The following is a 12,720-nucleotide window of genomic DNA, read 5'->3' as shown; positions in this document are numbered from 1 at the left end:
TCTAAATTTTAAAACATTGTCGCCTGGCATTAGGGTTAGAGTTGGGTTTGGATACGGATGTCATTTTATATAAATCTAACCCTAAATCGAATCTAAAATGCTAAGAAAATAGGACAAAACAACTGAGCAACCACCACGTGACAATGACACATAAACATGGAAATTTGTGACAGTAATCACAAAAAAATAAAAAAAATTATGTGACCACAGGTACATAATTTCGTGTGACTGGGCTGAAAAGGGAGTCGGGCCGATTACCAAAACACACTTGTTGCCAATCAGCAGTAAGGGGCGTGTCTACTAAACAACATCGTTGCCTGGGTTGCATATGTGTGGGGTGGGTCTTTCAAAAGAAGGTCCAGATTCTATTGGGGTAGGGGCGTGATTGTTTAGGTCAGTGTTTCCCAACCCTGGTCCTCGGGCACCCCCTCCCAGAAAGTTTTAGATGTCTCCTTATTTAACACACCTGATTTAACTCATCAGCTTGTTAGGGACACATCTTTACCATTTTGGAAGGAGGCTGATGAGTCGAATCAGGTGTTTTAAATAAGGAGACATCTAAAACTTTCTGGGAGGGGGTGCCCAAGGACCAGGATTTGGAAACACTGGTTTAGGTGATCAACATTGGCTTTCAGAGATCATGCACCCCGCCTTTAATGATTACGGTAAAATGCTGGTACATCCAAAAGCCAGAGGGCGCTCTTGTGCAACTCAATATGCACCGCAGAAGAAGAACCATTTACACACGCAGCTCTACGAAATGCCTATAATCATATTTATATGTTAATCAAACCTTTTTAGGTATTTTCATGATAAAACAGAATATGTATAATCATTATGTTTGATGAGTGTTGCTTTTTCAAAAGCATGATATAAATGACTCAAACTTACAGTGATTAGAGATTGATAAGGATTTACTACTGATCAGAGGGCCATAGTACATGAAAGAGTTATGCATAATATCACCTTTGCGATATCAGATATCAGCATTTTAGTTGTGTATCGCAACGTATTGTCCCAGCCCTAGTTGTTATTATCTCCCAATTCAAAATAATCACGCAGCATGAGTTTTGATGCATACCCCTTTAATTCTGAGATTATAATCTCCCCCAATCAGCTGCTGTTTTAAAACAATTCGCTATATCCGATTGTCAGAAATATTGCTTTATAAATATATGCAATACTGATTATAGGCCAATACATCAGTGCATATAGTCAGAAGTGTAATTTTGAACTATTAATTTGTTTCAAACACGTTTAGCCAGGTAGTGAATGTTCAGTAAAATCATTGGTCTATAGGTTTTGGCACACAGTGGTGCTCCTCTGATATCACTGCATGCTCTACTATCACTTTGTTTGATTGGAGCTCTCAAGATCCCTGCGAGTGGTCTTGAGTGGTCCCTCGATGGCTATTTTCAAGCTGTTTTCCTCACGCAGCATGTGTTTTTAACTGGATCCATAAACTGAATCACTGATATCCATATACTGTATGTGCTAATGTAACTTTAACAGGCTCCAATTACTTTCTTTACTTATTAGTGCAAGAGTTTGTTGCAGAGGTGCTGCTGTGCAGGAGCTCTGTAGATCTAATTATTCATCCATAGATAACTTTAGGACTTAATATGTGTTGCCATAATGGTTTAGGAAAATTTGGAATACAAAGTCATGCTTTGTTACTAAAAATAATCAACTAATACTTCATATAAAACACGAATAAGGTTAAAACTGACTGATAGGCCCATTGATTTTTAAGGTCTTAAAAATGATATTGGTCTGCAATATAATATAATGCACATAAAAATGAGAACAAGTCCATCAAAATGCTCAATATTCAGTTCTTTGCCGCAACATTACTGTACAGTTCAGACGTCATTGCCTTGCAAAGAATTTGCCTTCGGGCTCCGCAGTTACTCAAGAGATCTACATACTGACTCAGTAAATCAAAGTTACGCCCGTCATGAATACATCACAGTTCAGAGCCACAAAAAAATACTTGCTCTTCCTGGTAGTCACATGCCTGCAAACCAGAGATGAATAAAAAGCAGAGATAATGATTTATATGGGAAAAGTTGGAAGCTGCCCACAAGCATAGCTAAAGCGAGCCAGGAAAGTTTGAGGACAAGCCCCCAGCAGCAAGCCTCTCGGATCACTTCCATTGATTTGAATCTGGAGCCAACTACATTCGACCCTCTTGACATAATTCATCGCTACTGGCGTAAAAGTGCTGCAGCACTGCTGGGGCTCCGGGTCTCCAAAGCTCTCTCTTCAATAAACCTACAGTAGTTCACTATCCCACTATCCACACAGCAGGAACTTACCTCTCTAAAATATTATATGGTTGTTGTAATGATGGACTACACACTTCTCATACTTATAAAAAATATTTTCGAATACATACGCATAATCACCCAATCCAACTGCATCTGTAATGAATATATGATATGCTTCTATGCACATTCACGCAAAATGAGAAAGACACACAAAGTAAACTGGAACCAACTGTATTTGTAATTTGAATCTGCATCAGTGAAACCTCCTCGCTAGCTTTGCATAAACCGATTAGAGCTCAACAATTTAGTTCAAACCGAGGCATGACGTCTCCATCTAGAACAGCAAGCGTTTTGCTGGTCAGGCCGCTCATTGATGTGCAGAGCATGTGCGGCACGGCCATTCTCAGCCACACCAGGAAACAGCCACACAGAGGCTCATTGTACTCCATTTAAAACTGGATGAAAAACATTCTCTCACATCAAGCGCTGCTCATTTCTTCCCATAGCGGAAATATTTGCCTCGTTTAAACTCAAGATGCTCAGATCACTTGCAAACATTTTAGCAAGGTAATTAATTATGAATGAAATATAACAAAATAAAGAAAAATTGTTTTTTTTTTTTTGTAGAGATTTGCAATAACAGCATATGGCCCTTTAAAATATATATAAATGTAAACTTAAAAGGAAAATAACTTAAAATCAACAAAACATAATGGTACAAACTAATAATGTTCGTCTTATTTAGGGAATATAACATCAATGTATCATCGATCAAATAATTAAAGTAATTTACATAAGGGATATACAAATAAGTGATATTCAGCACTGAGACCTCAGCATTGCGCTATCAACCAATGTAAACACTAGCACCATGGACAGCAACCGAGGTTTCTAATAGTAAAGTGCAAACTGATGTCAATTAAACAGATGAATAAACAAACATTTAAGAGTAACGCATATCAGACACTCAGTAACCAAGCCATTGCGTCACGTCGTTAAGAAAAATCTGACAAAATACATATGTATGAAAATATTAACTATTTCTGCAGCAATTGTCTTCACACACTGCATTTTTCAAGTTTCTCTACCTTTATGTGCAATCAAGTATAAACTAATTTAGTATAAATTGTCAGCTGGCCTAAAAAAAGACAAACACACGCACGCACGCATACACACACACACTGCACGTGCCATTAACGGTGCTCAGACGTGCCGCATTAAACTGTTCAAACCACATCCATCACCGAGCATCTGCGTTCTTCATTTTAAACAAATCAGTTTTGACTGAAACTATTTTGAGCTAGCTGATTTTCGTGCTGCAGCGATGAAATAATATTTTACCCAACAACGGAGTGCCATTTAACCTTTCTTCAGTTTAATGCAATGGACAAATAATCCTATTTTACATAAGAGTCTTAAAATACAGCACTTATAAAAAGTCGATTAGCAGAAAGCAGAGATAAAATACTTTTAAGTGCAAAAGGCACTTCTGGAACCAGGAACTTGTGTTGCACTCACCATCCGAGATAATCTACAGGAATGTCATTTCAACAACCCTGTCATCTGAGAGAAAATAGATTTCATATTACAAAAACAAAGCATGAAGCTGTAAGCTATACATATTCTTGCGACAACTGCTACAGTCTTGACGTTTCAAGTAGAAGAAATAATTTAAACCTTAGAGAAAATAATATATCTTTAAATTGCGGCGATGTAGACAGCCTCTAAAAGAAGACGGAAGGCTTGGGTTTGTGATGTTTTATATCGTCTTATGTGGTTTTAATACACATGACACAGGCCTACGTGGACTCCATATTACAACTGACTCATCGCAGTTTGTTTCTCCAGAACTTCGAGGTAGTCCGGCTCGGTTTTAAGCTTGTTGGACAGCTCGTTTTTGGACTGTGCGGCATATTTTCTCGGGGTCCCGTAGAGCACGGTTTTGTTTAATCGATCCTGGTTATGCCGTCGGGTGGTCTCGTATGGTGCAATGAAGGATTTTTTGGGTAAAGTGCAAAAGTTATAGCTTAGCGGCCCTGACTGGGGCAGATCCTTTGCCCTTTCCACAAGGTTCTGGTAAAGCAGCTCCGGTTCGCGCTTGGCGCACGGCTGCTTATCAATGAACTCCACTGTGCTTATAGTGTAAGCCGGGCTACGATTAAGTTCGTCCTTTTTGGGGTCAAGTGTGCCGAAGCTCAGCTCCTTCTTCAGGTTCCGGTAATAAGCCACCTGCTCGCTTTCCTTCTGCATGTAAATGGGATTTTGGCACATCTGACCCACAGGCGGAGGGATATAGTTATACACGTGATTATCGGTTTTATCCGCGCCGGCGTCTGGGTTGTAAGAGCCGTACTGTACTTGGAAAGAGTTCAAGTCCAAATGGTTATTGGCACCCGAGGGGACGCTCTCGACCCCCTTGCGACGTTTGAGGACGAACACGAACAAACCCGCCCCGAAGCACACGGAGAGGATGAACACAACGAGCAGGCCCAAGATGAGAACGGACAGCGGCACCTCCGGGGGCATCTCGGGCACTCTGTCCGTGGGGGTTACGGTAGGAAAAGGGGTCGCTTCGGTGCTCGAGCTCACCACGGTGGGAGCTTTGGTCACAGGAACCTCCTCCGGTTCCGAGCAGATGGCGTCGTTGCGAAGGGAGCGCAAAAGCCTGCCTGCGTGCTTGGATGGCGAGTCGCACGTGATCTCGTTCACAACGACGCTGGTGCTGGACAGCTCCATCCAGTTCTTCAGCTCCACGATATCGCACGTGCAGTCCCACGGGTTCTCCTGGAGATCTATTTGTATGAAGGCGGAGAGTTGGTCGAGCACCCCGCGCACTGGGAGATGTGAGAAATGATTGTTTCTGAGATTAAGCCTTGTCAGCATGGTTCCTCCGAACACATTGTCGGGAAGTGATCTCAGGAGGTTATTATTAAGAAACAAAAGCTGCAGGTTGTGCAGCGAGTTGAATGTAAGGGGTAATATCTCTTTGATGATGTTATATTCCAAGTAGAGATATTGCAAACTTTGCATTCCAGCGAATAAAGACTGAGACAGGCTTTCAATGTAGTTGCCATTCAGGTAGAGCCTTCGCAGGCTCGTCAGATTCTCAAATGCTCCGTCCTGAATGATTGCTATTCTGTTATTTCCCAAGTGCAGAAGCTCGAGGGTGCTGTACTCCGTCAGGTCCGTCCTGTATATGGTTTGCAAATAGTTACCAGTTAAATGCAGTTTCTTTGGATATGATGGTTTGGGTTGAAGTTCAGAGATGTTCTGAAGTTTGCGTTCCTGGCAATTGATGTTTAATCCGCTGTCTGGATTTTGTGATGTACACACGCAAACGCTCGGACACGTAATTGGAACCGGCGACCGTGTCTGGTACACCATGATAGGCCCGAATACGTGTTTGTCTCTGCTGGACGTGACGCGCGGTGTGGGACGGTATCTCATTTTGGGGGGGCGGGAAGCTTTTGGGGCTCTGGTCGGCGTCACCCGGGCCCGAAGGGTCGGAGATGGAGCCTGGTATTGCGAGTCAGACGGCGGCTGCATTGCGCGGTGACTCGCGTCTCCAGGATTGCGTCTAGGGCAAAGGTCTTGCTTTATCAACTGCGTGACGTCTTTGCCGTGCAGTCTGAAAGGCGTCTCGCAAACGATATCCCCCACGTAGACCGAAATTGTATCCAGCCAGGCTTTCAGAGGTATCAAATCGCAAGTGCAATTCCATGGATTCTCCTCCAGCTGGATTTCCATTATTCCACCTATGTGCTCCAGGACACCAGCAAACGGCAGCGTTTTCAGTCGATTTCCCCGTAAATCCAAATGCGTCAACATGACAAAGCGGAATATGTTATTAGGCAAAGAGAGCAAAAGGTTGTCGTTGAGTATAAGCACTTTGAGTTTATTCAGTTTATTAAACGCACCTGCTTCAATGGCACTAATATAATTGTAATCAGCCTGCAAATACTCCAAACTTTCCAGACCAGAAAAAGTGTCCTCTCTAATGATTTCTAAGTTATTGTTATTAAGATGGAGACGTTTTAAGTTTTTTAACCCATTGAACGCCCCCGGTTTGATTTCCTGCAAGCCATTATTACCCAAATGCAGAGATGTTACATTACCATAATTGAAGAATTCGTTTGGGCTGAGCTTGGTGAGAAAGTTTCCATTCAGAAAGAGTTGGCTGATTTTGTTTTGCGGAGGCTGAAACAGACTGACCGTGGTGAAACCCTTGTTTTCACAGTTGATGTTTAATGCGTTCTCCTTCTCCTCGCACGAGCACCGGTTCTTGCAGATGTCTTTGGAAGTTTTGCGGCTCTCTGTCTTTGATGGGAGACTGGTGACCGTTAAAACACTCAGTAGCAGAATGTTGTTCAGCATTTTTACATCAGTAATGCCGAATGACCCAGCATTAATGTGCAAATCTCAACGCAGGCATGCACAAGCCCGAAAGAAGAAGACGCAATTTGTTCAAAAGGCGCACGGAAGCGCACGGCTCTCCATTAACCTTCCTTAATTCCCAAGAGGAAAAATATACAAGACATCCATCACCGAGCGCACCGAGACCGCTGCTGGACCAAACGCATCGCCGTCCTTTGCAATGATGCTGAAATCCAGGGGTTATGACCAAGCATTCATGCAGCAGCGTAAAGCGCATCCGTGGCACCACAGTTCTGGGCAGCGCGGCACGCACTCAGCTCTTTCTCACCTGCAGCCGGAGAGATGATCACATGAAAGCAGCTTCACGCCTGTGATCCCGCATGGCGACAGTCAACTTGACGGTGCGTGATGCGTGGGATAACTGAGAGCGAGGCGAGCGAGCTTCGGAGTGAGGAGAGATGGACTGCGCGTGTGCTCGCTCGCTCACTCCCACCAGGAATGTGTGTGTGTGTGTGTGTGTGTCTGCGCGCGTGTGTTTGAGCTCTGCGTGGAATTCATACGTCACCACTCATGAGAACTAAGTATAAGTGTGCGTTTTCTATTCTGGAAAAATATATGTTTGCAATAATAACATATTATAATAATGCAGATTTTATTATGATTGCTAATGTTTTAAATTTCTCAAAGCAGATTTAAGTTGTTGGTACATTCTAAACCTTACCTGTATATATGGTTACATACATTTTTTTATTATATATAGATTGTTTTCATACCTTTAACATGTTTTTGCTTTTCTTCAGAATGCTTTTTCGTTCAGAATGCTTTGAAATTTAATTACTAGATATTATACAATAAAACATTAAGCAATAATACATTATAAACAGTAAAACTGATTGCTATAAATTTGTCTCAGTCTGGCTTTGAGTTTTAATGGCATTTCTTAAAAAGTTTGTTGTTCCACGTGACGCCACTAGGAGGCGCAAGTAGCTCCCAAAATATATATCAAATGTGTTTAATTTTGACGTATGCATGCTGAAAATTTCTATCTTGGCATTATACAGTAATGGAGTGTAACGCGTCACCATTGGTGTGCGTTTAAATGTGCCCTTTAAGCACGAATATAAACTTATACACAAACAGATGAAAAGATCAGCACCTGTAAACATACTGTTTTTGCTTATTCTTCCTAATTACGTATTTTATTAACTGGTTTCTGCTTGAAAATGCAAACTTTGCGGCTGATTTCATGATTCATGTTGTTTTTAAGATCCAACTTAAGGTGCAATTACGAAACACCTTCAGGCACAAGGTATAAGCTGTCATACATTATTGATTTGCATGCAGCAGGCTTGCAATAACAATCATGATAGCCAAGAAACAGGTGCACAGTATGCCCAGGGCTATTTGGCCATCCTCACTTAAGTTTTATCAAAAATAGCTGACATAATTATGAGCATTACTTTTTTGATGTTTAATTACATTCTCTTATTCCAGCATAAATTGTAAAGACACCTATAAATAACCCATTAGTTTAATGATTTTACTAATATGTGTGAACAGCGTGGCTCTGGTTTGTTTTAGCATCCTGATCTGCACCATTAGCTTAAGCAGAGGTGTGACATTGGGACCTGACCTTCGTCTTGTCAGACCTAAAGCAATATATCTGATTAAATCTGTGAAAACCCAAAACTCACTTTTTTTGTGATTTGTAAAATCATCCTAAAGAACATTCTGCAAAAATATAACCATGACATCTTTAAATTGACCTTTCTTAAAATATTTATGCTTTCAAATAGTACAACTTTGCATCTAAAGAGTTCATATTAGGAAACATATTGGTACCAAAGTGTGCTTATTAGTACCTCAATTATATTAATATCTCAGTGGTGCATACTGGTACCAAATGTATACATACTGTATATGTACCTTCAAATTAGGAACTTTTTAAATGGTACTGCCCCAGTGACAGCTTTTTTTCTAACAGGGTAGAAATGACCTAGAACATCACCATATTTGCCTACTGATGGGCTAAAACCCCCCTAGCAACCATCAATGCCCTAGCAACCAAAAAAAGACCACTCAAAGTGTCAACCATATCTAAGCACCAGAAAATCATAGAGATAGACATAATGTGGTGATGGTAGAGTTATTAAACCATGACTCATATTATATTTCATTCATCTATCACCATGTCACGATTGTTCCACTAATCGAGTATCATCAATCAAGATATTTAAGCAGCTAAAGAGATAATATTTTCACTTATGTTCCTAATCATTCATTTAACCTCTTAATGAATAAGGTCATCCTTCATGCGATATCCTATAAAGGCCGGATCAGGTGGAGATCGTACTTAAAACATCTGTTAGAAGATTGCAAAGTGATTTTCATTCACCTGAGATAAGAACTGCGCCATCTGCACAGGAAAGCGAACACCACACCGGCACATCTGAGATGTGTTTATTGCAAACATAAAACGCTGAATGACTCATTGGGTTCACGTCACCTAAATCTGTTTTCCCATCCTCTGACATTTGACGTGTGTCACAAAACGTCATCCCATGCATATGGGCGTATGATAAATTGGTCTGAAAGAGCATAAATGTGTTTGTATAAAAAAACAATTTATTTCAATGTAAATTCATTAGCATTATAGTTTAAACAATTATATTATAACAGTCTGCCCACTTTGTCAAGTATAATTATCACTATACACTATTGTGTTATGCATGAGTTATGAAACAATGTGTCCATGCCAAGTAAACGCACCCTGCATAAATGTTTTATGTAAATAACAAAGATTTGAATAAACCCTAGTGAAATAATCTGCTTAAAAATACATACATACAGGTTCTGCTTACAGTACAAACACAATTTAAGAATAAAATCTCTCTGTTGTTCTCTCTACGCAGATACAGTACAGCACATAACTCCTCTGCTGTGCCTGAGCGGGACACCTCGTTCTCTTCTTTTATGAACACATCACAGGCAAACACCAACATTTCGGCCATACTGTATACTGGTGTTAAAACAATGCTGGTCTGACCTATAACTTACGGGTCTCTCCACTTGATGAATTGTGTCATCAAGGTGCGCAGAAGTGCTGACCCCAACACAAGCTGTTCTCAATGATTCCTGTAGCTGACAGAACACAGCGAGTAATGAAAAACCTTTGATCCAACAGTCTTAGGGTCTTGGTTCTTTGCCCCTGCAAGTAAAAAAAAAAGAGTATCAGTCGTCTCTATTTTTATTTCTGCACTGTAAAATATCTTTGCTGCCTTATTTTTTTTTTATTTACAAGTTATTTAAATTACCATTATTTACTGTATCTAGACTAGAGATTAGTTGATATAACTTATATAGCTGCAATAAGTCATTTTCATAAGAGCAACTCATCTCTATTCAAGATAAATAATAGTAAGTTGAAATAACTTTTAAATTCGAGTTGATTTAACTTAAAAATGTAAGGCAGCAAAGATGTTTTACATCGTGGTTGGGTTTATGTGAAAGTGCAGATTTTGTTGATAAAGAGCACCTATTATCCGATTCACAATTTAACATTCCTTTGGTGTGTATTAGTTTGTTAACTATATGCAAAGGTACAAATCCCAAAGTAAACAATGACGCGAGTTATCGTTTCCAACCTAAATCTCTCTTCTTGGACTACAACAATGTCCTCTTGATGTGGACACGACGATCATTATCATAATTCACAGCCTGTAAGTAGCCTACGTTTTCATATTTAAAGAGTAACTAAACCCTAAACCAACTTTTTTTAGTTAATGATCTGTAAGAATGATGCTTTATTAGTGCCGTTCATTGATTTTAGTAAGTTTTTTGACATTTGGATATAAAGTGTTTCAATACTACAATATATGGTGTAAAAACGGCTGAGTGCTGCCCTCTTCAGGTTGAATGGTGGCTACTGCAGTTGAATTTTCCTATTGGATGTTGGGTCCAAAAAAGAACTCGTGATGTAAGCAGGTTCAAGCTCACCACGCCCTTGTTACGATCTCACCACACGCTCAGTTCGTCCCCTCTATCTCCGTTGGGAACTGCCCACTTTCTTGCATTTTTCAAATATTGCCAGTGGGTGGAGTCAGGCTCTGAGCAGGGGTCTAGTTACGCTTTAAGTTATTTACTACTTACTATTAAAACCATGATTCAAACACAAGTTTTGTGCAGTGCAAAGTAGGGCTTGTTGTTTGTCGTTTCTACGATCACAAATGCAAACATGATTTTAATGTTTTAGTATCCTTATACCAATCTGTTATGTTCTGCTTAAGCTGCGCTGGTAAAGTTGACCGATCAGCTTGGTCATCTGCATTTTCTGGATCAGATTCGGCTCGTATTGATAAGGTAGTAAAGACCATATTAAATCCTGTCAGCATTGCATTGTGAGCGAATTTTTCAAACATGGTAAGGAGTGTCACATTTCCGTCTGAACGATGAGCTTTTCAGAACAATGAGCTTTGTACAAAATAAATGCGTTTCAGGGAGGTGGGGCATAAAGGAGCAACAATAATGTACTGTATGTGGAAAATAATGTTTTTTTTAACCATAAACCATGCAAACATTACACCAAATTCACAAAATAACATTGTTTTTAGCAATGTAGTAGGTGCTCTTTAAATGGTATTAAATGAATAAAGTGTCTGATCTCATTTGTTTTACTAAAAACAAACAAAACAATTTTAAGGAGAAAACTAAGCATTAAAAAAGGGGAAAACTAATAGGTTTTTTTTGAAAATTGCTTTTGGATTCTTTAAAATTTGATAATTTTAAGCATTTCGCATTAAACACAGTTTATCTCAATATATGTTGGACTATCAAAGTGCTGTTAAAACTCTCCATTAACAAAAATTGTATTTTAACCTGTTAATCTGAACCACCATTTTTGAAAGAAAAAAAAAACATGCAGCAACAAAAAAAATGTACCCCTTTATTTTAAACTTATAAGAATAAATATTAATATAAAAATAGAAGAATATGACTTGTTATTTACTGCGTATATTTTTATTTACTACACATTTACTACGGCATTTGCTACACAAAGCCGTAGTTCACTGACAAGCTGGGCCATATCGCATACATATCGCAGACGAAATGTCCACAATAATTAATGCAAAATTGCCCCGATTGTCAGTAAACCACGACTTTGTGTAGTAAATGCCGCTCTGATATAGCCTGGCTCCACCCTCCTAAGTGCTTCCGCTTAAGTTTCATTTCGCTTCAGCACAACGTCTGGGACTGCTGCGTAGAGTTTCGTTTTCTCTGGCAAAAATCTGCAGGTCCAATCAGCAAACAGAGGGGAGTGGCTAAGAACAATGACGTTGAGGTCGTGCGATAGACTGAGTGACATACGTCACTACCAAACGTCAGCGATTGGTTATGGCAGATTCAGAGTGACTCTGGGCAGATCCAATAGTTTTAAACTTCAACAGAGGACCCTCCTTAACGGAAGTAACGCTTTGCAATGGAGCGTGGCCAGACTCTCTGTACAAATGAAATGAATGTACGAGAGTCTGGTTGGACCAGGCTAGCTCTGATAGCAGGTTATGGGGATTTGCTTTACTAACGAGATGCACATGATATGGGATGTGTTAACAGGAATGACATTAAACCAGCACAATTTAACCACAAGGGATAGCTGTTTAATATATGTATTTGCATTTAAATTGAGCCACATTACTGCTTTCTGACATTTTTTAATAAACCAACACCTCTTTTTCTTCTTTTTCGTTGGATAACTTCTCTCCTGGGGGCTCGCGGGATAGTAAAGCGTACATTGAATCCACACTTTAGGATCTTGCTGGAAGTAATAGTTTAGTAATATGTACTTTTTGCCTACTGTCTTATATTATGAATTCAGAGGTACTTCTCGTTTTTGGCCTACTATATAGTATGGAAGTAGGCAGTTTCGGATGCAGTGCATGTGAAACATTCTGTTACTGTTTACAGTTGGTGATAGACTACTTTTTCCAGCAGAGGGAAGACTTTTAGTGATTTTACTTTAAAAAAGTTGTGTTGATACATACTATTTTGTTTTAATATTTGTATTGTTTGGTAACCATTT

General features: G+C 39.7%; 1 protein-coding gene across 1 annotated transcript; it reads right to left on the bottom strand.

Moving 5' to 3' along the window:
• Positions 1-619: 619 nt before the first annotated feature.
• slitrk2 (SLIT and NTRK-like family, member 2) lies at positions 620-7,149 on the bottom strand. The gene has a single exon (XM_055178759.2). The coding sequence runs from the start codon at positions 6,642-6,644 to the stop codon at positions 4,086-4,088; it is 2,559 nt and encodes an 852-aa protein (XP_055034734.2). The 5' UTR covers positions 6,645-7,149; the 3' UTR covers positions 620-4,085.
• Positions 7,150-12,720: the final 5,571 nt, after the last annotated feature.

This window comes from Misgurnus anguillicaudatus, chromosome 16, assembly GCF_027580225.2.
Source record: "Misgurnus anguillicaudatus chromosome 16, ASM2758022v2, whole genome shotgun sequence".
NCBI classification, from domain to species: Eukaryota; Metazoa; Chordata; class Actinopteri; order Cypriniformes; family Cobitidae; genus Misgurnus; species Misgurnus anguillicaudatus.
This window is presented reverse-complemented; position numbering and strand designations above follow the sequence as displayed.